Source organism: Delphinapterus leucas, chromosome 3 (assembly GCF_059928025.1).
Source record: "Delphinapterus leucas isolate spDelLeu-1000000601 "Yukka" chromosome 3, BTC_Dleu_Yukka2, whole genome shotgun sequence".
NCBI classification, from domain to species: Eukaryota; Metazoa; Chordata; class Mammalia; order Artiodactyla; family Monodontidae; genus Delphinapterus; species Delphinapterus leucas.
Genome location: NC_143131.1, coordinates 31,185,538 through 31,213,140, shown reverse-complemented (window position 1 = coordinate 31,213,140; position 27,603 = coordinate 31,185,538). Strand labels below are relative to the sequence as shown.

The window sequence follows — 27,603 nt, the reverse complement described above, 5'->3', positions numbered from 1 at the left end:
TTTTTGGGTGGACACTGCAGGCTCCTAGGAGTTCTGGATGCTAGAAAATTCAAGTGGCAGGAGATTTTAATAAGAGTTCCATGCATATGAACTGAGACCCCAACATCTGAGAGCCCTGAAACTAAATACTAGCATTCCTTTTAGGCAGTGCTTTCCCAAATGAGACACCCGCTCAGACCCTGAGCCCCAAGATTAATTACAGTGATTTATTAAAAAACGTAATTACCAGATTCCCTAATTCTACTAGTTAACTCTATGTAGCTGAAGTATCTTATTCATTAATTCCTTTTTTAAAAAAAATTATTTTTTAAAAATTGAAGTATAGTTGATTTACAATGTTATATTGGTGTAGAGCAAAGTGACTCAGTTATATATATGTATACATATATTCTTTTTCAGATTCTTTTCCATTATAGGTTATTACAAGATATATAGTTCCCTGTGCTATATTCCAAGATACTGAATATAGGTCCTTGTTGTCTATCTATTTTATATATAGTGGTGTGTATCTGTTAATCCCAAACTCCTAATTTATCTCTCCCCCCTGCTGCCCTTTCCCCTTTGATAACCATAGATTTGTTTTCAATGTCTGTGAATCTATTTCTGTTCTGTAGATAAGTTCACTTGTATCTTTTTAGATTCCACATATAAGTGATATCACATGTTATTTTCCTTTTTCTGTCTGATTTACTTTACTTAGTATGATAATCTTTAGGTCTATCCATGTTGCTGCAAATGGCATTATTTCACTTATTTTTACGGCTGAGTAATATTCCATTGTATGTACATGGTATATATATATATCACATCTTCTTTATCCATTCATCTGTTGATGGACATTTAAGTTGCTTCCATGTCTTGGCTACTGTAAACATTGCTGCTATATTCATTAATTCTTGAAACTAACTTACAAGATGCAAACCAGTAACTTGAGGACTACATAAATTCTGTGCTCAAATTCACCACCTTTCTTTGGTAGGAACCAGAAGCTTGATTACCTTCATATGGATAGTGAGCTTAAATGAGGTCAGCAGCCTAATTCAGGGCATACTGGTTGGAATGCGAAAGAAGGGCACCAGGCCAAATCCAAGATACTGACTTCTTGAGGTTTTTAATAAAACTGCTATACAGTTATATTTGAACCAAGGAAGAATTTTCCAGCCCTTTGAAATATAGGAAAACTTCTTAAAACTACAGAGATGATGTTATTTCCAGGATGACTTGGATATAGCACTTCTTAAAAGGAAGATGGACCCAATTCTGTTTTTGTTGGCACTGCCTTGATTTTGTGGAAGTTGCTGAGCAGGTACAAAATTAATCCCTGTAACAGCTACCAGATTAGATACAGACTACTTTGCACGTGTCCAGGAGACCTGGAATGCAGACCCAGCTCAGCCAGTAATTCACTATTCGGCTTTGGGTAAGTTACTTTACTCTTCTGGATCTCAATCTCCCCCCTTTTCAAAGAGAGCATCAATCACTCTTACAATACTTACTACTTAAATTGTTTATTTTTTCCATTCCTTGACCATCCAGGACAGATGCCACTAGAAGATTACAGAATTTTTCCTCTAAGCTCAGATGAAGGTTTTTGGAATCAACTCTAGTAGACTTGAAAAGTTTCGGAAACACACACACACACACACGCATGCACGCACGCACACACGCACACACACTGGGTCTGCCTACCCCGTCATATAATCTGAGCTTCCTGGGAGTAAAGGCTATCTTCTCCCGCTTTTGTAAGTTCTCCACAAGTAGTAGTACAGTATTCTAATATTTAAACTCGCTCACAGCTAAATAAATGTTTAGTAAACTACCTCAATCCACTCAACTTTACTAGACATTTTAAGCAAAAAATTTTGCCTCGTTTTTTCTATTTGGCTAGTCTTTCCTAACCAGTGTGTGGTACACTAATTTGATGTTTAAGTAAGTTTTAAACATCTGCTGTTAATGGATTTTACCACCAAGTGACATCTCTTTTGGTCCCTGCCCTCTGCTTGCTTTAGAAAACAAAACTACTTACAGTAAAGTTTCAGGTATTATGTCATAGCACCGACTGAGTGATAGGTGTTGGAGGTAGTTGAGCTGGAAAAATTCCGGAAAGCAGTCACTTTTCAGCATGACGCTATCGCTGTAACAGAAGGAGAAATTCAAAATCTAGCCATCAATACCAGATGGAGTAGACAGGAATAGTCTTATCGCTTAGTTCCTTCAATTCAACATATTAAGATCCTTTCTTCATTCAGTGAGCAATCATGAATTTTCATTTTAAAAAAAATCTTTTGTCTTCAATAAAAACATACCTTAAGTCTAGGTGGACAAGACTGGGACATCTTCCAACTAAGGTAGAGACATCTAGAAAACAAATGATGGTCACTATCAAATGAGGAATCAGACAAGGATCCCTGCTGTCAATACTTCATTTCACATTGTGCTGGAAATTCAGAATGGTGCAATTAGGGTCACTCACTATTAGAGACAAAAAACAAAATTATCATCTTGGCATATAAGACTTTCTACCTGGAAAATCCAAGAGAATCATCTGAAAAACTACTGGAAATACACAGTAAGAGAACTAACTGTGTAAAATGACTGGAAAACAAACTCCTTAGCTTGTCTATGTGCCAGCAATAGCTGGCTGGAAATAGGGAAAAACAAGCCCTATTCACAATAGCAAGAAGCAAAACCAAACAGCACAATATATATAAACAAACAACATATCATAAAGGTACCACTCAAAATCAGTGGGGGAGATCATGGATTATTAAAAAATAATATGGCTACCACAACTGGAAAAAATTTACTTCTCCAGCTCAAATAAAATATCCAAATAAATTCTACATGTTAAAAACTTCCAAATGCAAAAATGAATAATTATTCATTGCATCTTGGGATAGGTAAGGAGTTTCTAAACATAAAGTAAAACATAAAGGGAACACTGATAATTTACTACATAAATTTTTTTAAAATTTTTATTTATTTATTTTGGTTGTGCTGGGTCTTCATTGAGGCACGTGGGCTCCTCTAGTTGCGGCGTGCAGGCTCTACAGCACGCAGGCTCAGTAGTTGCAACACGCGGGCTTAGCTGCAGCGTGTGGGATCTTGGTTCCCTGACCAGGGATCAAACCTGGCCCCCTGCATTGGAAGCGCAGAGTCTTAACCACTGGACCACAAGGGAAGTCCCCTGCTACATACATTTTTAAAAACTCTACCATGTTAAAGCAAAACAGAACACACGCAGAATTAAAGAGGTATCAGAAAACTGAGAATACATGTTTCCAACAGAGTTAGTGGTCTTATTATATAAAGAGTATTAAAAAAAAATGGGCAAAGAACATAAAGATACTTTCCAAAATACAGACATAATAAAAATGGAGCAAGAAATGCAAAATAAAATTATTGCTTTTCTGCCATCAAATGAAAAACAAATCCTATTATAATGCCCAGAATTGATGAACTATCATAAAGCAGGTCCCCCCATACACTAAAAGTGGATATTTAATTTTATGCAGCCTTTCAGAAGACCTGATTTTTTTTTTGAGTGAACTGATCTTTTTAAAAAAAAAAGTGTTCAGGGTATTACACATTTAGCTCTTTGGCTCAGTAATTCCACTTTTAGAAAAATAATTAGAGATATGCATTAAGATATTCATTGTAGTGACAGTTACAAAAGCCCCTCCCCTGATTACTTTAATAGGTTAACCTTCATCCAATCTATGGAACACAATGCTAATAGCAGCTATTAAAAAGCTTTTTAATAACATTTTGTGACATGAAAAAATACTCAGGATATGTTGTATAGTGAAAACAAAACAAAATATATAAAATGCATTATAATCTCAATTTACTTAAAACACACAAACTCATATTTACACACAAACACACACAGAAAGAAAGGGGGTTGGGGGTTGGAAGGCTGGAAGAAAATAATCCAAATGTTAACTACAGTCACCAATGATGGTAGGATCAGAGATAACTTTTCAGAATTTGGAAGAAAGACACATGCAGTACTTTGTAATCAGAAAATGAATCAGTGTTATTTACTTTGAAAAATAGACAAATTTTATTGATGTTTGAGGGTTTTTGTTTTTTTTTCCCCTTCTCACAGCTACATCTTCAGCCCCATCCCCTCCCCTGAATCCTAGACTTGCATTTTCAACACAGCCAACACGCCCACTGGGCTATGTGATAAGCATCTCAAATTTATGCCTAAAACCAAACGCTTGATTTCTCCTCTCAATCTGCTCCTTCCCTAAAGTCTTCCCCATCTTAGGAAGTGGGAACTTCACCAATCCAGTTGCTGTAGCCAAAACCCTGGGAGTCGTACTTGACTGTTTCCTCATATCCCACATCCAATCTGTTACCAAATCCTGTTAGGTCGGCTTTAAAACTGTGTCTGAAATCGGATCACTTCTTACTTCCTCAAATGTTACCACCCTAGTCTCCAGCAGCCTTTTCCCAGCACAGCACCAGAAGGAGACTTCAAAGGTGAGTCAGATCATTTCATTCCTGCTCAAAACACTCCAATGGCTTCCCATCTTACTCAGGAAAAAAAATGGAAACAGAGCTTTTGCCCTGGCTTAGAGAGCATGCCCCAGCTATCTCAGCTCCTACCACGGTCCTCCTTGCCTCCCCCCTCACTGGCTCCCAAACCGAGAGGAAAGAAAACCTCACACATTAATAAAGTTGGTCTATTTTAAAAAATAAATAACATTTATCGATTTATTTTCTGATTACAAAGTAGCATGTGTGACTTTCCTCCAAAGGCACTTGTTGGTCCTTAGTTCTAGAATGTTCTTTCCTTACATATCTACACGGCTCACTCCTTCACTCCTTCAGGTCTGTGCTCAAGTGTCACTTCCTCAGGAAGGCCTTCTCTTTGACCATTCCATCTGAAAAGAGCCCCCGACCCGCCACACTCCACCTAAGCACTCTGCTTTAAATTCTTCCTCCTCGCATTTTCACCTCCTTTTATCACATTTAATTCCTTGTTGATTGTCTGCCTTCCCCACCAGAATGGAAGCTTCACAAGGATGACTTTCTCTGTTCTGTTCAAGGCCACGCCGCCCAAGTCTGAACAGGGCTTTATGCATTATAGGGGCTCAATAAATTGGAATAAATTTGCCTCATTAGTCACTAAAAAATAAAGAAGTGCACAGCACAATTTTAAGTGACCCATCATCTCGCCAGCCAGCCAGCCACCCACAAAATCCACAACCAGATACAATCTTATTTTGCCACCACCTGGGAAAGAACGAAACCTTGGGGGATAAAACTGGTCAGTCTCTGTCTCCAGCCCTTGTTGAAGCCGCGGTCTTCCCTCGGTGGGAAGAGTTAGTAAACAGCAGTCCCTGCCAAGATTCCTCTTCACTGTCTCCTTCATTTCACTTAAGTTAGAAGGGATCTTAGAAACCACCTAATCTAACCTGTCATTTTAAAAGAGAGACAATTCTAGCTAGAGAAGTCCAAGTAAATCCAAGACCAAAAGCTAGGTCCTCCAAACCTCATTCAGTGCTCATCTGGGTAGAGAATGAAAACATCAACAGGCGGGCTTCCCTGGGGGCGCAGTGGTTGAGAGTCCGCCTGCCGATGCAGGGGACACGGGTTCGTGCCCCGGTCTGGGAAGATCCCACATGACGTGGAGCGGCTGGGCCCGTGAGCCATGGCCGCTGAGCCTGAGCGTCCGGAGCCTGTGCTCCGCAACGGGAGAGGCCACAACAGTGAGAGGCCCGCGTACCGCAAAAAAAAAAAAAAAAAAAATCAATAGGCAACCGTTACTGATCTCTCATTATGTGCCAAGAACAATTCAACATCCTGTACACGTATTAACCCATTTATTCCTTACTCTAAGAGGTGGGTTCTGTTATCTCCATTTTATTGATGAGAAATGGAGGAACAGAAAGGTTAAGTGACTTGCTCAAGGCTCCCCAGCAAATGGCAGAGTGGGTACTTGACCCCAGGAGGTCTGGCACCAGTCTTGCAGCTAAAATACAAAATCTGTATTACCATCTAAACAATGAAATAGTGTGCGCCACTGCTAAAGACATCCATTTAAAAATCTTTGACTCCCACTGTATAATTAAGGAAACTAACACCTCAACTTCTACTCCGCGTCTTTGTCCTTGCCCTGAATGTGTCTAGCAAGCAGGATTTTACCACCTATTATTCCTGCCAAAACTCAGTAAAAAGGCGATTTGTTCTTTTTCGGAGGAACAAAGAAAAGGGTTTTAAGCCAAACTTGGACACAGTTTACAGCAGTCTGCCTACAGCAGAGGTTCTCGACCTTGCACCCAGAACCTTGGTTCATTACAGAAAAACTCTCAATAAAGAAGTGGGAAATTCAGATATGGGCAGAAATGTACATAGGGCACTGTCTTCTCTTGGGGATGAAGAGGGAAGAACCAGGGGTGGGATTCACTGTGAAGAGGATGCTCACTGGTGGGAGTTTAAAATCCTTGGAAGGCCACTTGGCAATAACTATCCAAAACTTGAGAACGGAACCTAATCTCTGAGCTGGCAATACCACTTAGAAATGCACTCAAAGGTTCACTTCTGTCCGTACAAAGTTGCTTATAAAAGGGAAAAACTGGGCTTCCCTGGTGGAGCAGTGGTTGAGAGTCCGCCTGCCGATGCAGAGGACACGGGTTCGTGCCCCAGTCCAGGAAGATCCCACAGGCCGCGGAGCGGCTGGGCCTGTGAGCCATGGCTGCTGAGCCTGCGCGTCCGGAGCCTGTGCTCCGCAGCGGGACAGGTCACGGCAGTGAGAGGCCCGCGTACCGCAAAAAGAAAAAAAAAGGGAAAAACTGCAAAGATTCTAAACATTCATTACAAGGAGATCAACTGAATAAGTTATGAATGAATCAACACAAATATATTTGATGGAATATCACACAGCCACTGAAAATGACATTTGTGTAGCGACTAAAATGGGGTTACCTGAAATAAAAACGTGTTACAAAGAATTCCATACACCATGTCCCATTAAAAAAAACACTTTTTAACAGGAAAAAAGACTGGCAAAATGTTAGCGGGATTATTGATTTGTTTTTGTGTTTTTACATGTTTTGGGTATATTTGAGAATGACTATATAATACTATAACCAGACTTAAAATTGTGTTTAGAGGGAAAAAATGTAGAGCAGTACATTTTTCTGTTAGACACATTCTGCAAATGTTTGGTTCAAATCTTTTTAAGTATATTAAAAACTATAATAAATAAAAACACTTATACTCAGATGAGCTGACACCACCATCAAGACACGAGGGTAGGGCTTGAGGTATGTGGCTGGCTTAACTAGGCTCTGTGCAGCCCACAGCCCGAGATCACGAAGGAACTGTTAAAATGCTAAGTGAAATAAGTCAGACAGAGAAAGATAACTACTGTATGCTATCACTTATATAAGGAATCTAAAAAATACAACAAACTAGTGAATATAACAAAAAAGAGGCAGACTCACAGATATAGAGAGCAAACTAGTGGTGGCCAGTGGGGAGAAGAAGGGACGAGGGGCGATACAGGGGTAGGGGATGAAGCGGTACAAACTGTTAGGTATGAAATAAGCTACAAGGATATAGTGTACAACATGGGGAATATAGCCAATATTTTATAATAACTATAAAAGTAGTATAACCTTTAAAAATTGTGAATCACTCTGTTGTATACCTGTAACTTATATAATATTATATATCAATTACACTTTAATAAAAAAAAACCTTGCCATTTGCAAAAACTTATCTTTGCAAATTAAGATTCTGTCAATATTAGACAAATAAGACAAAGCATAACTGAACGTTGAGGCTTATAAAGACTTTGTCACACATTACCCCTGATTTCAAGTCTGTGTTTGTCTAAAAAACCTCATTGCCTTCTTAGGCTGAATTGAGAGGAGTTAGTTATAAATATGAAAGAGGGTTTATAAACAGGGTTTTCAACCTTGGTGCTACTGAAATTTAGGACCAGATTCTTTTTGGTGTGTTATTCTGCTGTCCTGTGCCTTGTTCACCAGCATTCCTGGCTTCTACCCGCCAGATGCCAGTAACACCCCTGCAGCCGTGAGAGTCAAAAATGTCTCCAGACTTCGCCAAATGTCGCCTTGCAGGCAAAATTATCCCCAGTTGAGAACCACAGCTTAATACTGATCAAACGGTGCACTGATCGATTTTTATGTTGGGGTTTTACCTAACAATTTAGTTAATGAAAAGAACTTCTTCTGCTTAAACATAAATTGCTTTAAAGGATAAAGGTTTCCATTTTCAGATTCTGGATTCCAACCCTGCTACCCACTAGCTGTTGGCATTTACCTGACCCTTCTGATCAGCCAGCTGCTACCTCATCTGAAAAATAGGAATAGGAACACATGTGCTGGATTAAATGAGACAACTTATGGAGGACCACGCCTAGGAGATGCTCGAGAAATCAAACCTGCTGTTATTGTTGTGGCTGCTGTGGTTAAGGGGCCGACAGCCTGGCAGGTCTTACCCGATCTCTGCAGATTCTTTCGGTACCCGCTGAGATTCAGCTGGGTGACAGTCTCTGACACGTGTGCGACAGCCACCTGCACATGCTTTTCAGTGAATTCATAGCACCAGGAGAGGTTCAGTTCATCCAATCTGCACACAAGAGGGGTGATAAGGAAAGCATGAAACCGTTACCCAGAATGAGTTCTCGACGTAGCACCGCCTAAAGCTGCAAACCAAGAATATACAAAGCCATCGATTCCTTACCATTTTCTGCACAGAACCTCTGCTCCTCTAAGCAGCTACATTCGCTCACCTGAAACTGCTTTCTCCCATCTTGTTCCAGTGTGTTCCAGAAACTTGCCAGGGGATGTGAGCCAAGGGCCTAGTGAATGCTGCCCCCTTCTGGAAGAGGAAGGAAGCGCTCTCCTCTCCTGCTCAAACCTCATTGCAGGACTAGATGGAAAAATTCTAGTCTCTATGCTTTCTTTCTCAATCACCCGGGTTATTAGCAAACAACTACACAGTATGAGCAAGCGCCCGAGATGCTTTAAAAAACTGTTGGATTGTACCGGGGATTCCTAATAAAGAGATGCCGACATTACAAAAATCCACTTTACCTTATTGGGCCTCTGCTAACTGAGCAAATGAGGGCTTCAGAGAAAGAGTCCAACCATTAAACTATACATCCCAATCCTGGCACTGCTGAGAAAATGTAGGGCTACCATTTTATCTCATTGATAACATTCTTAGCCAAAGGCAATCTACTTTCAACAGATCATTAAGTAGAAATAAGTACAATGTTATTAGCACAGAGACCAAGAGATAGTAAAAAGGACACAGACACAGACACACACACAGTACTGGGTATTCTGTGAACCATGTCCCCCCTCACTTATTAATTTCTATAACTCTGTAACCTTATTTATATACTGATATTACTACATAATATAAAAGATGTTTTTAATGGAATCACCCAAATTCATGGTGTATTTTGCAATAACAAATTTAATCCAAACTGTTAAGTTAGGTCTACAGATATTATAGGGAAAAACGCCTGACCATAAAGTCAGGTATAAACAGATACTGTTTGTACATATTGTTAATAAACACACTACTACATTTTCTGTATTTTAATAGTCACAGAAAAAAAAGGGATCACTACACAAGCATCCTTTGGAAACTTAATCGATTTGGCTTCTGAGTTTGGATGGAAAGCTTGGAGGGCAAAAGGCATTGCATTATCCAAATCAAGAGCTTGGAGAGTTAGGTATAGCTTAAAATTTTTCCTTGATTCTATTCTGATGTGAAACAACAGTTCTATAATCAAAATCTCAAATCTCTCCTACCTGCAACAGCTGCTCAGCAAAGTCTTCAGGGCAGATTCAGAGAATCCAGAACACCCAGAAAGGTTTAATCGCACTAAATTTGTGTTCTGAGCAAGATTGCTGGAGAAAGAAGACAAAGTCATAAGAACACCAACAAGACACTCACTCAGTCAACAAGCATGAGGCTAAGTGAGACAGTTAAAAGCACACAGGCCTCTGAGTCAGAAGTGAGTTTAAATTCACATCTTACTATCTGGATGACACCAAGCAGGACGTTTTGCCTTCGTTTATTATCATCTGTGAAATGGCAAGATCAGTACCTTTTTGGTAGGTTGTTAAAATTAAATGATATAATGTAATAAAGGCCTTAACAGTGCCTGGCACAGAGAGTCAGTCCACAACAAACACGGATCAATGTACTTTAAAAAAAAAACAACCCAGCAATGAAATAAACATTTTTCCATTTCACCCACAATTGGTAAACTTCTACTTATAAAGTCACTAGGTTCTTTCAATCTTGCCCTCTCCTCTACATTCCAAAATGCCTCAGGTTAGTGAAATAGTGATTAAGAGTGAGAGTTCTGGAATCATACTATATTGCCAGGTTCAAATCTTGGTTCTGCCACCTACTAACTGTGACTTTGGACAAGTTATTCAGCCTCTCTGTTCCTCAGTTTGCACATCTGTAAAAAGGGAACAATAAGAACATATTTCATGGGGTTGCTGTGAGGATTAAATCAGAATATCTCTAAAGAATCTAGTATCTGGCACATGGTACGTGCTCAATAAATGTTAGCTGCTATTATTATCATTATCTATTTTTTCCCATCAGGTATCATCATTTCTTACCTGAATGAATACAATAGTATCTTAACTAATTTAGTTTCTTTTATGTCTGACTGACCCTCTGAGATGCCCAGTGAGTTAATTTTCTCAAATTCAACTCTGACATGTTCCTTCCATCCTCAGAACCACTCTCCTCTCTTCACCACACTTCCCTCTTCACAGCGCACAACAGAATCCAGACTTCTTCCAGCGTGGCAGGGGCCCACTCCACTATGATCTGGTCCCTGACCACCCTCACCTGTCACCTCCCTCACTGAGCCCCACGCTCCAGCAATTCCTGACCACTTCAGAGTTTAGACCCAACCAGACTGCTTCCTTCCCCATATCATGGGGAGAACTCCTACCTACGTATTTTCAATACTCAGCTTAAGAGTCACTTCCTCTGAGAAGGCTGCCTTCTCGAAATTTAATTAGGTCTCTGTGTGTTGGCACACATTCGCCAACGCACCTAACAAACACACAGCACTGTAATTACTTGTTTCTCCCATGAATGAGGGAGGGACCATGCCTTGATTCATCCCTGTATGTCTAGAACCTAGCACGAGCCCTGGCAATATAGTTAGCATGCAAACTTTGGTTGCCTAGGTGAGTCCTGGAAAGTTTTGCAGAAGCTGGTACACTGCACTGGATATTTTCTGAGTCCATCTGGATATGGACAGGACACCCCAGGTACACTCAGGAAACAAAATTAACAAAACAACTGCCTTTGTGACATGCTCCTGGCTGCCACTCACTTGACAATGGGATCCGAAAGCCGTAGGCCTTCTAGACTGAGATTCTGCAACTTGGAGCAGTGAGACAGAAGGCCGTGGAGGGTAGACACATCGATCACCGAGTTCGACAGGTCCATGTGCTGTACACGAAAAGGACTGAACACAGAAGGAATAAAAAGAGGTTCCACAAGGTGGCTCACACCAGCAAATCCAGATCACATCCGACCCTTCTCCTCCCCACCTGGGCAGTCCATCACAGACAAGACTCTAAATACTCATTTCAAATATTAGCTATAGTTTTGGTCATAAAATAAGTTGCTACTAGCTAATTCCCACACTCGTTTGTTTTAAAATTCAAGAGCATTTTTGCCAAGTCCAGATGTTGTGCCAATATAGTCCCACGTAGAAAATTAATTAACGGGCACCGTGAGAAGGAGCTGGATGTGGATGACAAAAAGGTTATGCCGGGCTTCCCTGGTGGTGCAGTGGCTGAGAGTCCGCCTGCCGATGCAGGGGACACGAGTTCATGCCCCGGTCCGGGAAGATCCTACATGCCGCGGAGCGGCTGGGCCCGTGAGCCATGGCCGCTGAGCCTGCGCGTCCGGAGCCTGTGCTCCGCAGCGGGAGGGGCCATGACAGTGAGAGGCCCGCGTAACGCAAAAAAAAAAACAAACACACACACACCAAAAGAGGGCCTTTTTTTTCCGGATGCAAATTTGTCCACAGTAGGATCAGAAACTCAAGAGTAACAAAGCCTGAAAGGATGCCTCACATTTTTTCTTGATCAGAAATGGGCAGTGGGGAAATAGCTAGGCTGCCTTGCATCTGTTGGTGAGGGCTCTGCTTGGCTCCTGCCTCATGGGACTCCGGACACCCATCTACTGAGGACCCCAAGTACATCTAAGACCCTGGGAAGAGCCCAAGAGCAACCCTGCGTTAAAATGGGAATGATGTCACTGAAACCTGTGCCATGTCTCAATACAAAGGCTACGCGGCAAGATATGCAACTAACTCTACATTATGCACAGGTGACCTGCCATAGGGCATACAGCTGAATATAGGAAAAAAGACATTTTGATCTGTTTTCCATCCCAAGATTTTCCAGGAATTTTCCTTTCTTACCTGAAACGTTCAACAAACGGTTGGTCCATAAACGATCGTGGGCAGCGGAAGGCAACCACCCCTCGAGACAGCAGCCGACCAACCACATCTGGGTGGAGGTTTCTGCCGGTGAGGTCTAAGGTCTGCCAGAGAGACTCGTCAAACCTGGGAAAGAAGAGGTGCTGTGTTTGGTAAGCCGGGACACTGGTTACTGGAGGCCCTCGACACCGTTACTAACGTGAGGACACGGCCACTAAATTGCCTTGAAGCAAATTCCGAAGGCACCTTTGTTTTTGACTACACAATTACCTATGATATTTTTAAGGCATTTTTGAATAGCTCTTGGTCCTATCACGCATAAGCTTTTATCTTCCTCTTTATATGGATTTCCAGTTTAGCTGGTTCAATGCTATCAGGTGCAATGCAATGATCTAGAACCAGAGAATACAATTGCAGGATTCGAATCAATTCGGTAACTTTAAAAATGATTGTTCAAATCACTCAACTGATTATCGAACGAGTAGATAGGTTCAAAATGGCCCAAATGATCCCACTTGCCATTTTTGTGAAGCATGAACAGGCTACCTCTATTACCCTAACGAACGTGTAAATGTACCTAAAAGAAGGGAAGTTTTTACAACTTTATTATGAGACATAGTTATCAGATATCTATTAGGAAAAAGCCATAGTTCAGCTCTGTTTTACAATATCTTAAAAGCTTAAAATATATATATACGCACAAAAATATAGGTATATACATATGAACTAATGGGAAGGAAAAAAGTAAAAATATTTAGATTTTAGATAGTGTTTCTGAAGCAAAAACGAGGTACCAAAATGTATGAAACACGATAAAGCTTTAATACCCAGAGATTAATTCAATTTAACAAAAACATGAGATCAAGCCCATGAGGAGACATTTTAAATATCCACAAGAATTTTACTTTTTAATACTGCTTGCAGACCACTGGCTAGAGCTTTGAAATAACTCTACACAAATTGTCAACATGTTATTCAACCTCTATTATTAAGAAGGCAGGACTGCAGTGCCTGGCATATAACGACAGTTGAAATGAAGATGAATAGACTCTGCATGGAGAAGACAGCCGGCGGAAAAAGAAAATCAAGATGGGGTCACTTGGGCGGGGATAAGTGAAAGTCAACCACCATTTACCTGCTCCAGTATTCCAGGTGTGCAGACCTCTCCGTGGCTCTTCTAAGCAGATACAGTCAGCCCTCCCTATCCACGGGTTCTGCATTCGCGGATTCAAGCAACCACACATCCCCGGATACAGAGGCAGACTGTCCTACGCCATTTTATATAAGGGACTTGAGCATCTGTGGATTTTGGTATCCACAGGAGGTCCTGGAACCAATACCCAGAGGATACCAAGGGACGACTGTAGCCCACGCCTGTAAATACCTAGAGTGTCTTATTTCCAGCACACCCGTGAATGGGAAGGGTAGGGGCTCCTGCTATCTCACAACGAGAGTCCTAGATGTGTGGAGGGAGAAGAGAGACAGATGGCCTTGAAGCACAAAGCGAAGCATGGCCAGAGGTTAATGGGTAGGAGAAAAGGTGAAGATGGAAAGGCAGTCATTTCCTCCCCGCTTCTGGCCCGTTACTGCCATCCCAGCTCACCAAGACTCACCCTGTGCAGCTCACCGTCCACACTTGAAAAGTGCTGCCCCTGAACCAACAAAAACCCCAACAACTGTCGGTTGCCACGCGCTGAACGTTTCTACGAGCTGAGCACTGCCCTGGCATCTTTATACCGCATCCTCACAGTGGCGCTGTCCTGAAGGTACCGTCACCCCCATTTAATATATGGGGGGGGACTGAAGCTCAGAAGTGTCAAGGACCTCGCTCAGGTTCCCCCAAAGCCTAAGCGGCAGAGGCTGGCTTCCCACTCAGGTCTAATGCCAGAGCCTCGAGTTCTCTCTCAGTGCACTCACTGCCCAGCCCAGCCGGCGGGTGGGCAGCAGCTATGCCTTCGCGCACGCCCATCACTCCCCTCACTCTTGGTACGTTGCCCAATAAACACGGGCTACACTGAATACAGGGAAAGGAGGTTTTCAGAAATGGGGTAAGTCACTTCCGGTAGCTCCCTCTCTTCACTCTGAAATAAGACACTGATTATTAATAAAAGGGAGAAGATACCTAGTTTGCTTTGTGCTGCTATATTTTTCTTGGTTTTCAGTTTCAGCAGACCCAAATGAATAAATAAATAACCCTTCTTTTCTCCTCATCCACATATAGCAGAAGGGGTGAAAAATACTTACGCTAGATGATACCATCTCTTACAAACACTGGAGACTTTCAGAAGTTCAGGGAGGCACAGACAGGAGAAGATTCCTAAGAGCAGCTCGTCTGGAAGGGAGTCCCATGAAACACCTTTGAGGGGGAAAAAAAAAGAAAAAGTGTCTTCCCATCACCATTCTTTTGCCCTATCAAGTCTACTGAGCCTTTTCATGCACTTAAAGCATATACAACACGTAGCTTAAACAGGGGAATTTAATGCTAAATGAATTCCTCATCCTCACAAATGTTTTTCTGTTTACCCACTGTCTATGTACCCTGAAGTGGGTACCATACTTTTTCAGCAAAGGAGAAAAGAGAACATCAAGAATACTTTTCATAACATTCTTCTCTTCAGTGCCCACCAGCCAGTCTTAGGCAAGAACGATACTAACAGTGGTTCACAGCAAGTCCCACGCCGCTCAGATCTCAGACAGCAATGTCTAAGACATCACGATGCTTTTGGTTGCTAAGGAACGCCTCACTTCTCTCTGAAGTGGATTCAGTGGTGGATTTATCAAGTAGTGACCTTATTTAAAAGGCAAAACAAACCTTCCTCCCTCTTCTTTCAGGTTTACAGAAAGCACTCAGAAGTCAATTTACCTACAAGTGCAATATCAAAAAGGTGTTCTCATCTATTAATTCAACAAATATGTACTGAGCACTTAACTCTGATGCCAGGGATCATTTCAGGTGTTGGGGCGAAAGCAGAAAACAAGACAGACAGAATACTTTTTCATGGAACTTACATTCCGGCGGGAGGAAATGATCACATGATATTAGATGATATGCTAAAAATTGTTCAATATGTTAAAAAGTACATGATATGTTCAAATTGATTAGTGCTATGCAGAAAACTTACGTGGGATAGAGGACAGGATGGGGAATACGGGGGCCAGTTTTCAAAGTCTGAGCACAGTGGCCAGGGAAGACCTTACCGAGCCGGTGATCGCTGAGCAAAGGCTGAAGAGAGAGGGGGCCAGCCTTGTGAGTCTCTGGGGTGTGTTCGAGGTGCAGGAACAGCATGTCTGTTTTAAGGAACAGCAAGGAGGCCAGTGTAGAACAGAGTGAGCAAGTTGTGGGAATGATGGAAGAGGTCAGAGGGGTGAGGGGGGGCCGGGTCAGGCAGGGCTTGAGGAGCCTCAGCTTTGACTCTGAAGGGGGTTCTGAGCACAGGAATGACGGCATCTCACGGAGGTTTTAAAAGGATCACTCTGGCTGCTGTGTGCAGAATAAACTGGAGGGAGAAAAAGGTGGATGCAGGAAAACCAGTTTTCTTAGTCTTATAAAAGCAAACTCTAAACAGCTATTCAACAAGTATTAAACTCTCACATATGAATGTACAGATTAACCCACAAGATCGGGTTAACATGACAATGGCCTAGAAGGAAATAAGTATGCACCGAAGAAATACTGAGTGATTTAGATTAGATTTAGAGTGGTTAGATGAGTTCAATAACTTGCCTTCTCAGTCTCTCTCTACCTCCAATCCATCTGCTACACCAATTCTAGTGCTATCCTCTCCTCTCTGTGATGGTTAATTTTAGTATCAGCTTGACTGGGTCAGGGGATGCCCAGATATTTTGGTTGAACACTATTCTGGGTGTCTCTGTGAGGGTGTTTCAGGATGAGATGAACATTTGATCAATGGACTGAGAAAAGCAGATTGCCTTCCCCAGTTGTGGGCTTGCCTCATCCAATCCAAGGCCAGGTTAGACCAAAAGGCTGATGAACGGAGAACTGTCTCTCTCTCCTGTCTCTGAGCTGGGACCTGGGTCTCCTCCTGCCTTCAGACCTGGATTGAAACTTGTACCATCTGCTCTGCGGGGTCTCAGGTCTTTGGGACTGAAGATCTTGGGACTTTTCAGCTTCCAGCACTGCGCAAGCCAATCCCTTATTAATAAATCTCCCTATATCTCCTATTTGTTCAGTGTCACTGGAGAACCCTAACACTCCCACCTCCCCACTTAAAAGGTGTCAGTATTTACTGAACACGGACATTACACCAGGCTCTGTGGAGAACACGATGGAGAGCTGGAGAGAGCATGGAGGAGAGTGATAAACATGGCAGTCCGACTCTTTTCTCCTATTCCTGGGCAATCTTTTGAAAACGTCCATGCCCATCCCTCAATGAGACCCTTCAGTGGTGTCCCTTGAATATTCAGCCTAAAGTCTATACTGCTTAGCATGAAATTCAAAGCTTTCTGGCAGTGCCCCACTTATTTTTCTAGGTTCACTATCTAGAAATATGCTCCAGCCATTTGGAGCTACTTGGAATTCTCAGAATGAGTCATCCTTCGTCACATCTCAATGCCTCTGTACATGCTGTGCCCGCCCCCGACTGCTATTAATTTAACATCAAGTGACCATTAATGCCCCAACTCCTATGGACGGCTTCCCATGACATCACCAAGAACAGGTGGCTTTTTAAACCACGATTTCATTATTTGCTTACTCATCTGGGTAGGCCCCCACAAGGCCATGGGTTCTTGAGAATGAGAACCCGATTTTTTTTTCTTTTTTTAAACAGTCTTTGTATTCTAAGGACACAATGCCTGATACATTCATCCATTCATATATTTATTGAACATGTACTATATGCTGAGATCTGTTCTACAGACAAAGATGAACAAGGCATGGCCTGCTCAGACTTTCAGAGACACAGATAAATAAACAGGAAATTCCAAGCAAGTATCACCATGGGCTGCGGTAGGGTTCAGGGTGCTGTGCTGCGCAGGGTATGGGGGTGGAGCAGTGGTCAGGGAAGCAGCCTCTACGGAAATATGAGGAGGAGAGATGCAGCTGCTCAATGAACCCCTGCCCCTCCCTCTCTAGAGAATAAAATAAAGGACTGACTGAGGCTCTGAAACCTAGGGACAGATGGAGGAAGGCAGATAGATCATCCATGCTGAGCCTGGACCATGTTCTGGGCAGGTAGCTCCAACAAACCTCCATCACTGCCACACAGCTCCTGGTCCAAGGTCAGTGTGGACAGAGCTTCTCCAACAGGGCTCCTGTCCTGCTCCCCAAACTGGAGAAAAGTTTTTCTTCCATTAACTCTTCTTAACTCCCTGACCTCTGCTGCTTCTCGCGTATACAGATCAGATGCTGGCATTTCATTCGGCAAAAAAATCACACACTTAGTCACTTCGAACCTAACATGTTGAGATTTTTACTATGATCTGCACAGACCATCCTGACACCACGTGCTTGACCCCCGCCACAAGTGTAAGGACTACTGGATTGAGGAAGGAGCACAGCTTCGACTGGAATTCGACTACATTGCCTCCAAGACTACGAACCTTAGGCAAGTTACTCAATCCCTCTGGGGCTCGGTTTCTTCATCTGTAGGAATGGGAATCAGAAGGTTTATCTTGCAAAGTTGTTCACTATGAAGATTAAATAACTTATGACAAGAGGTTAGGCAGCGGAGAGTCAAACTTTCTCTTTCTTGCCTCTATTCCTCTCCTTTCTCCATAAAATCTGTACATTTTCCTCTTGTAACCTTTTCTTTTCAATGCTGCTTGGAATTTTCACCTACGTGAAAACACCCACGGTGGGAGTAGGGTTTGGACAAGGGCTGCCTGGTATGATTTACTGAGACCCCCAAACTGTCTTCTACCCAAGTTTGGGATCCCCAGAAGCAGATCCTGAGAACATGAACTAAAGTAGTTTATTTGGGAAGTGATCTCAAAAGTACTGGAAAGAGTGAGGCGAGACATGGAAGGGCAGGAAGCCAATTTGGGTATGTGAATAAGCAGATTACCGCTATGGGCAACTGGGTTTCAAATCTGCAGGGCACTCCAGGGAAGCATATGGCACCTGCCCCAGAGTGGTCCCAGCCAAGGGCACAGGTGCTGGGGCATTAATCCACCAACTGTTGTCAGTCATTGGTTGGCGGCTTCTGGGAAAGGGCAGGAATGTTGACTGCCTAGCACCTCTGCCCAGAGAAAGCCCTCAAACACAGTGTCATCTACATGGAGAAGAAAGCCTTCGGCATAAAAGGGAATGGTGACCTTCAAGGAGCTATGGATGGGGCACCAAAATGTCTACCAAAGATGGTGAGGAAAGGAAATAGGGAAGCTTGTTGTGAAGTGTAGGGCAGGAGAAATAAATAATGAACTTGATGCTTCCCATTTTATTAGAAAGACATAAGAAATCAAGAACAATTAGAATATGAGATCAGTAATTCAAATGCTAGAAGGAAAATGTGGCAAGCGATGAATGCAGATGTTTTCCGAGGACAGCAACGCCAGGCAATGAAGCCACACAAGTAAGCTAAGTCTAGAATTAGGAGGGCTTTGCACTGCAACGTCCATCTTCACCTGCCCAGCTCCTAGCCATCCTTCAGACCTCAGCTTAAGTGTCACTCTCTCAGAGGAGCATTCCCAGGTCACCACCACAGCCCCCATACCCAGATTTGCACATTTAGCACCCAGGACAATACCTGACACATAACAGGCATTCACTAAATCATTGCTCAATGCGTTATACCTTTTTCTCCCCCTTCACGCAAACTGTGCACGTGCTAATTCTGTATCTGTGTGACTGGTTAACCTTCCTTAACCGATTAACTGCTACACCTGGTGCCTAGGACAAACCTGGCGATGAACATTAGAAAGTACTCAACTGATATTACACAAAGGAATGACTGACACCCAAGAGAAGAATGCTGGCTTTATTTTATAGACAGGCAAGACTGTCGGCCTCTTAGGACCAGTTTCCTCATTTGTAAAATGACAAGGCTGGCCTAAGGCTCCACTTTGATATACATTCCTGGGCGACTAACTAATGCACGGGTGTGTAAGCACAGTCCCTGCCTGGTGGCCTCAGTGGGAGACAAACTAATAGACAAAAACATAACCTGGCACTTAAAACTGCCATTTACCGAGAGCCCTAAAAAGTCTCAGACATTTATTAATGCACACTAATTCTAATGTGTCCGTGTCCTAAGTCGTAGTATCCCATTTTATAGATGAGGAAACTTGTCTTAGCGGGGTTATTAATTAACCTCACCAAGGTGCTATCAACGATTAGGTGGCAGAGCTAAGAGGCCAACGTGGGTCTCTTCTGTCTGTTTCCAAACCCCACATCCTGAGGTGAAGGCACAGAGCCACAGAGGAGGATGTCTGAAGGCTGGCCAGGTGGTACGGGGCACAGCACCTGCAAAGGAATGGCACGGCCCTATAGGTGTTTGGGGAGGATGAGGCTAAAGACAGAAACCTGGGGAAACAGGTAGTGTCCTGTCAGTCTTGGAGGTGGGGGGGAGGGGATTCACGAGAAGATGTAACTGTGACTAAAGGTACAGGTCACACAACCAGCAAATGGCAGGCTGGGAATCCAAACCCAGGTCTGACTCCAAATCCTGCCCTCTTTCTACCCTAGGATTCTCTCTCCTATTCTGAGTACTTAATTTTCTACAAGTTTTTTACAAGGTGAGAATTAAATCTGACTTGCTACAGAAAAAGGAATCTATCAGGGCTTGGGAGGGAGGGGAGAGACAAAGATGCCGAGAGCTCTCAGCGGGTCAGCGAGCAGATGGAAGGCGCGATGGCCGAGAAAATGCACAGCCTCGGCGAGCAGCCAAGTACCCAGGGCTCCATGGAGCCGATCACAGGACCACACTGACGCTGATTCTAGGGCCCCTGGTAGGGATGAAGGCCAGGAGGCGGGGCAGGGGGTGTTTCACAGCCTGAAAGTGGGTGCTGTTCCAGCAGAAGAGGCAGAGTCTGTCTTCATGTAGCTGCCCCCGGGGCTGGTATCCAGGCTTGGGATATGCTTAATCTAATTTTACTTCCCATATTTAATTCTCAAAACATCGACCATCTGTTTCCTGGATTCCTGACTACACTGCTGCCTGGTCTGTCTGCCCAGAGAGGATGAGAAAGTCCAGAGCGAGTCTTTCTTCCACTCACCTCTTCTAAACCCTCCAAGGCTGCACACCAGACCTGCACAGTAAGGAGAAGAATCAACCCCACGGACTCTAGTCTTCAACGACATGGAAGCAGTTCAACATACTTCGGAGCCATGAAAGGTGAAAACTGGCCAGATTCACAAACTTGTTGGTCACCACCCTCAGCCACCAGTATCACCACTTATTCCTCCGGTGTAAAGCCAGCTGTCCACTTCTGTAACCTCATCACCTCCCATCCTCTTGAAGTCCTCTGGAAACAGTGCTTGTTGAAGAGTTTTCGATGCATTAGGACTTTGCAGTATAGGTAACACCTTACTCGACATGTTTATTTCTTGGAACATCACCTATACTCAGATGCAAATTCAAACTCCAAAGTCATCTCAGTTTTTGATCCTCAAAGCCACCCGTCTCTTTAAGCACAGATAAACAATTATACGTGAAGGATAAGCAGGTACAGGTATTCACATCTACTGTTTTCCGGGGTTTTTGTTTGTTTGTTTGTTTGTTTTTTAAGGGTGGAGGCTCACCTCATGTTCATGCTTTTGCTAGCTTGTTTTAAGTATTAACAACTCATGCTTCCTTTCTGGGAAACTACAAACAGATTCTGCCATCCGGGATGAGGTTTCCTTCCTCTTCCTACAAATCATTAAGAGAAACACTAGACCATGCTAGCTCTTGGTATTTTGGGTTTTTTATTTTTATTTTTTGGCTGGCTAGACAAAACTGAAAGAAGCAAAACAGGAAAAAACTAAAACTGGGGTCCTCAATGACCCCTCTCAACCCCATATTTCTATGCTCAACCCTGGGATGTGGGAAGAGTAACTAAGAAACCATGGAAATTGGGATTTGGAGAATTAGGTACAGGGTACAAGCTCTAGGAGAGCAGGATCTTTGGTTCGTTATGTTCACTGCTGGATCCCCAATCTCTAGAACGATGCTCCATCAACATTTGCTGAATGAATGAAAGGAAGCTAGAGGGCAAAGAAAAGGTTCTTGGGAGGGTCCTGTAAAGGCTCTTTCAGAGCTGAGTTTTGGGAGCTGTGGGCTGAGATTCATTGGTGAGTCATGAAATCAATTTATTTGATGAGCATTGTTTTGAAAGAATGGAATGGAAGAGCACAGGAAATACCTTAGTAAGGAGAAATCTAGTTTTGTGAAATTTTGGTTCCAGATACACACCCAGCATTGCAATGTAAAATATATTTCTTATTGGTTATTAAAAAACAAAAAGGAAAGAAAGAAAGGGAGAGAAGGGAGGAAAAACGTTTGCCTGGGGATATTGAAAAGCAGATTCCCAGGCTCAAGGCAGGACTTCTGGGATCAGAATTTCTGGAATTTTGCACTTTGAACATGTTCCCTTGGGGATACCAGCAGGCTCTAAACTTTGGAGTCTCCAGTCTGAAAACCACTGTGGGGCTTGGAATCTGAAGCAGTTTAACAGCCACGGGAGAGCTGATCAACAAATCAGTTCAAGAGCGTTTCCATGGCTGTGCCCCATTTGGGAGGTCGGGGGTGGAGAGATGGGGGGTGCAGAAGACGGGGGACCAGGACAGGCATTTAACAACCATGAATAAGATGCAGTTGTTCTCTTTCTGTCCATTACTGACCTCATCACTGGGCCATTTCCTCCTCCCGACTCCTTCTACACACTCACCCCAAAGGTCAATCAGACCTGTCCTGGTATGGGTTGGCCACAACGTTTTCGTCTCCCAAACTAAACAGATGAAGAGGATTTAGTCACCAGATGTGAGTCTGGCTTGGGGCCGGCAGAAAAGAAAGACTGCCGAGTGAAGAACCAAGAACAACTCACACAGCCCAGGGCCACTGTCATCAGATAGCAATGGAAAGCAGGTGTGGCCTGTTCCAGCCGAATCCTGCAGCGCTCTTAGCCACCTGTCCCGACAACTGCAGACAAAACTCGCTTGCATGATGATCCAGCGCCACTGGAGGCCCAGGGGGAACCCTCTACACCAGCTGTCCCTCACCCTGCATCCTGGCTCTAACCCTCCCCCTCCACACCAATTAACCAATCTCTCCTGTGCGTAATTCCAAGCACAGACACAGCATAGAACTGGTTTCCCTCCCTGCCTCTCTCTTAGGTCACAACAAACATAAAACTCATGATTTTTTTTCTCTTACTTCAGATAAATATATATTTTTGAAGTCAATTTTAACAGTCTAGACTCAGTGACTGGACCATTTCCAGATCCTTCTCTCTTTTCTCAGAGCCTCCGCTTTGCTGAGTAGAAGGAGGAAGCGTGTCTACGTCCAGTTGGCATCATCATGGAAGCTTTGGGTCATTCTGGCACAAGGGGCTCCCTCCCTCTGGCCTCCTAGAGCATCTGCTGCCTGAACCACTCAGCAGATGCCAGTGCGTGAGCTGCCATTTTTGCTGCGAGCTTCTCTTACTATGTATTCTCTTTTCTCCTCAACTTGACTTGCAATTTCCTAGAAGACGGCAGCCATCCCTTGATCTTCTGTCTTGTTTCCATAATGCCTTGCTTTAAAAATGTCATTTGTATTTCCACCCGTGTGTGTGAATGTGGAAGGACACACAGCAATCACTCCATGTCAGAAGCTATCAGCACTAAAGTCATCAAAAGCTGCCCATCTTAGCAGGAAGTGTCTTTCACCACATTTGGTTAGTCAAGCACCAAATTGCTCGTGCTGCATTCCAGACACTAAAAATAGCAGTGACATTCAATTTTGAAGCGAAAAGATCTACGTGAACAGGGTCAGGCGAACAGAATTAAGGACGAAAGACAAGTGAAGTAGCCTCTCAACTGGGTGTCATTTTGTCCACCAAGTTAACTGGATTTACTTGTTGAGTGTAATGTGCAGGCAGCATGCTAAGGGCTCTATGTATACTCTTTCATCTAATCTTCACAGTAACCCATGAAGTGGGTATTACTATTCCATTTCACAAAGAAACTAAGGAACAGATAGCTCAAACAACTTCCCAAGGTTGGTAAACAGCACAATTGGGATTCGAAGCCAGATGTGCCTGACTTCACCATGATCCTTCACTGCCTTTCTAATTAATCCAACACCAAATATAGAAAAGGTCACAAGCCAAAAAAACAGATTTTTTTTTTTTTTAAAGCAAGCGAGCAACCAACCAACCCATCAACCGTCGTCAAAGAAAGCCAGATGGGGGAATTCAGGAATATACTTATTTACCTTGGCTCTGCTAGACTTCATCTTTATTTCTTGACTCTGTCTCTTCTTCTCCATCATGACCCACCCAATTTCAGTTTAGACTATGATAACCTCTTCTACAGACAATTTCAAAGTCTCCTAAGTCTGTCCACTCTAATGTCAGGATCTATCCAGAAGCTGACTGCTGCTTATACTACTCCCACACCTCTCGACAAGTCTCTAAGCTTTTACCCTCAACTCCCCAAAGTTTAGTCTCAACACATCAGTGTGTCCTTTTAAAAGGTCACATCACAACTCCGCTCAATAGCACCTCTAGCCCGCCTCCCACTACTCTCCCCTTTGCTCATCCACTCTGGGAATATGGCTTCCTTATTGTTCCTTGAACAAACATAACATTCCTCTGCCCCAGGGTCTTTGCACTAGCTGCTCCCTCTGCTTGGGGCTCTCTTCTCCAAGATACTTGCATGGCACATTCCTTCATCTCCTTTAAGCCTTTGTTTAAAGTTCACTGTCCAAGCAAGGCATTCCCTTAATACCCTACAAACCAGCTTCCCGCCCCAGGACCTCCAATCCCTCTTGGCTTGTCCTATTTTTGTTTTTAGCCATAGCACTTATTCTCATATACTACACACCAGACTTATGTTTACTTCATCCTCTCTCTAGAACAGAAGCTCCATGAGGGTAGAAATGCTTTGTGTTGCTCACTGCTGTATCCCCAGCACCTAGAACAATGCCTAGCACACAGAATGTGCTCAGCAAATATTTGCTGAATTAATGTTTTACATGGCTTGCCAGCAAGAAAAACTGATAACCCCAGGTCAATGCACTATGTTTACCTTATGGGCTTTGAGTACTCCCGGGGCTCTGATCCACTCTGGGAGGCATTTATTCACCTGCTTGAGAAGCCTGGGAACTGGGAGCTATTAAGAGCAGAATGATGTGGTGAGTTCTACATTTTAATCAGTTCACTCTAGATCTGGGGGATGGATCTGGGGAGGTTAAGGCTGGAATTATGAGTCCATTCCAGTAATCAGGCAAGAGATGATGAGAGCCTGAGAAATATTTAGGAGACAAGAGGGAAAGATTCAATGATTGGTTGGATGTTGGGGGATGGTGGGAATCTGACTAACCTTCAGGTTTGGGGGTTGGGGAACTGAACAGATAACACGGTTAGTAATGAAGACAGAGCATACAGAAGAATCTCACTTGGGAATGGACCTGGGAAGATAAGTCTCCTCCCTTTAGTTCAACATTCACTTTAGCAGCCCCTTGACAAATAACTAAAGTGATTACGGCAAAAAGCTCAACCAGGGCTACAGAGCAGCAGAATATAAACAAAAAGAATCCTAGAGGATCATCGCTTTGTTCCCAGTTGTCAGTGGCAGTGAGCTGGCCTTTGACCAGGCAGAGTCCCTCCTAAAGAAAGAGTATGGAGTGTCTTTTCATGGGTTAAAAGTCGGTCGTGCCCCTTAAGAGATACACATACCAACATTTCTGTAAACTTCAGAGACAATGAGTTGTCCCATTTCTTTGGAAAATAACTTCAGAATTCAGCAATTTTAAAAGGGCCCCATCCTAAAGGCCCCTGAACAAAGGTTTACCAACAAAATAGTTTAATCCACCACTTACTGGACTGATAGTTTTGCCCTCATACCTTACCTGGAAAGTTCTCTCGATTTAGCTTAGGTCTGCGGACAATCACAAAGTCCTTGTCATTCCCTTTGCTCTTTAGCCGTTTTCGTGGGGGGCTCTGCGGGTGGCCCAGGTTTGAAAGCAGTTCCTGGGGGATGTTCTCACTGTCCACCTCCTCCTTCTCCAGGGCGGAGACCCCCATGCCTGAAAGCAGTTCAGAAGTCTTGCTAGAATCCCATCCCCACGTGAAGCTGGTGGTAACGTTGCTACTCTGGTCAGGAATCTCCTGGAGGTGTTTCCTGCAGAAACGCACAATAGCCCCACGTTCCTTTCAAAAACACACCCGTAAATAATTCCAAGGTAGGCCTAAAGGAAGCTGCAAGTTATGCATTGCAGAAAACTTTCACAGCAGCTAACTAAATTGCATTTCTACGCGCCGGCGGCGAGTTCCCAAGAATAAAAGAGAAAATAACCAAACAAATCGAACACATCGAAAAGTCTTTTCGATTTACGATCATGCAGAAGGCCTCAAGAATTTCTTAAAGTGGAAGGAACAGACAAGGAAAGAGGGAGGGCAATCATACAGTGATTGAAAACAGCAGCCGGAAAGCCCAATAAGGGAAGCCAAATAAAATCGCACGCTGATCACCGCGCTAAAGCATCCACCCATCCACGTTTTCCCAAAGAAGAGGCCAAGCAACCATTCACATTACAGCATTACTAACAATATTAGCAAGTAGCAAAATTCGCGGCCTAAAAGAATTAAGACGGTCCATTCATGTCTGCCCCTTTTTGCAATCGGTTTACCTGTGCATGGCGTCCGCAGGTTCGGGAGTTTTAAATGCGTGCATTAATTGCAGAGGTACCCGCCTCCCGGATTCCCGCTTTGGCGCGCGGCGGCGCACTGCGTGCGGCTCCTGCCCCCAGCAGCTAGACCCGCGAACTCTATCAACGTTCCATCCCCGCCGCGCGCGCAGAATTCTTCTGCCCGCTCTCCTCCGCGGCCGCCGTCTGCTGCCCCGCTGCCTGCTGGGAATTGTAGTTTCTGCCCTGCCTGGTAGTGCGGCTGCCTCGCTACTACTTCGTTTCCTTATAGCTTTGCCCGCCTTCAGGATACCCACAACCCCCCGCGGCTACGGGACCGGACGGCCCACAGGGTAGGCGGGGAAGCGGAAGCGGGCGGTGCTCCGGCTGACTGGGAAATGTCAGCTGCTTGATTGGCGACGGGTTTTCCTTTCCCCGGAACTCGCAGGCCTTCAGGTGACCGCCACCGCCGTCGCCAGGGAGCGTGGGTCCCAGACCCTGGACGGCTGTGGCGGACACGGGGTTTCCCGGTCTTTCTGGACGCTGTCCGGCGAGATCGGGCGGTGAGCCTGAGGGGGACAGCGTGAGGCACTTTGGGGTCTGGGGCGGAGCGCGGGCGGAGAGAGAGGGACCCCGGAGACCCAGAGAGGCCGCCGCCGCGGGGCCCACGTCCCCGGCCGCGCCGCCGGCCAGGTGAGAGGTTGCGGCCGCGGGCGTCAGACCTGCTCTCCCCGCTGCCCGGAGCTGCGTTCTCCACCGGGGAGAGGGCGGCCCTTAGCATTAGGTCTGTGGACAGGATCCTTTCTTCATCTGTAAAATAGGCACTGTGGCAGGCGACGCTCATTTCACAGGCTTGGAGTCGGGGTCAAATCGGATAACGCGTGTGAAAGCGCTTTGTAGACGAAAACGAGGTTCAGAAGAGAGGCGGCGGTTTAATTTTAGGGCAGCAGGAGATCACGGTGGTTCCTGTGTGCAGTGGCAACGCTGAGCATCCCCTTGCAGCCTCAAGAAGGCTCATACATGCTAACATGAGAACAAATAAGGTGAGTAATTGTTTGCAAAGGGCTTTCAGTGCAACACTAGGCGCCGCCAGCAAAGCCATTCGGTTGCTCACTCTCAACCAGCTTCTTTCTGTTTGCCTCGCCTCCTGAAAGCACGCTGCTTTTAGCCTCTATCCGCGGAAAAGAGTTTGGAGCTGGTTGGAGTAGAGAGAGTGCCATACTCCGGGTAGGATGACCGTGCGAAATGCATTATGCAAACTGTACTGTAACTGTGACCCTGGGAAAGCAGTGGAAGAGAGATAGGGGAATAGCTTCCAACCCTAATAAAAATGGAGAGGATGTATAA

The 27,603-nt window shown here is 44.1% G+C and overlaps 2 protein-coding genes across 6 annotated transcripts in view; one reads left to right on the top strand and one right to left on the bottom strand.

Moving 5' to 3' along the window:
• SKP2 (S-phase kinase associated protein 2) overlaps nucleotides 1-26,425 on the bottom strand; it is a 73,728-nt gene extending 47,303 nt beyond the window's left edge. For 2 of the 3 annotated variants that reach the window (XM_089908762.1, XM_089908761.1), the window contains exons 1-9: nucleotides 26,260-26,425; nucleotides 25,480-25,751; nucleotides 14,732-14,843; nucleotides 12,470-12,613; nucleotides 11,369-11,503; nucleotides 9,810-9,908; nucleotides 8,483-8,613; nucleotides 2,307-2,358; nucleotides 2,027-2,134 (exon numbers count right to left, since the gene is read on the bottom strand). In XM_089908762.1, coding sequence (XP_089764888.1) covers nucleotides 2,027-2,134; nucleotides 2,307-2,358; nucleotides 8,483-8,613; nucleotides 9,810-9,908; nucleotides 11,369-11,503; nucleotides 12,470-12,613; nucleotides 14,732-14,843; nucleotides 25,480-25,751; nucleotides 26,260-26,303 — 1,097 coding nt within the window. In that variant the 5' untranslated portion in view covers nucleotides 26,304-26,425. The remainder of the gene's footprint in view (nucleotides 1-2,026; nucleotides 2,135-2,306; nucleotides 2,359-8,482; nucleotides 8,614-9,809; nucleotides 9,909-11,368; nucleotides 11,504-12,469; nucleotides 12,614-14,731; nucleotides 14,844-25,479; nucleotides 25,752-26,259) is intronic. The other variant, XM_022599278.2, reaches the window with a different exon arrangement.
• A 234-nt stretch (nucleotides 26,426-26,659) lies between these two features.
• LMBRD2 (LMBR1 domain containing 2) overlaps nucleotides 26,660-27,603 on the top strand; it is a 63,282-nt gene continuing 62,338 nt past the window's right edge. For 2 of the 3 annotated variants that reach the window (XM_089908759.1, XM_022599327.3), the window contains exon 1: nucleotides 26,660-27,299. The gene's annotated coding sequence lies outside the window, so the exon portion shown is untranslated. The remainder of the gene's footprint in view (nucleotides 27,300-27,603) is intronic. The other variant, XM_022599316.3, reaches the window with a different exon arrangement.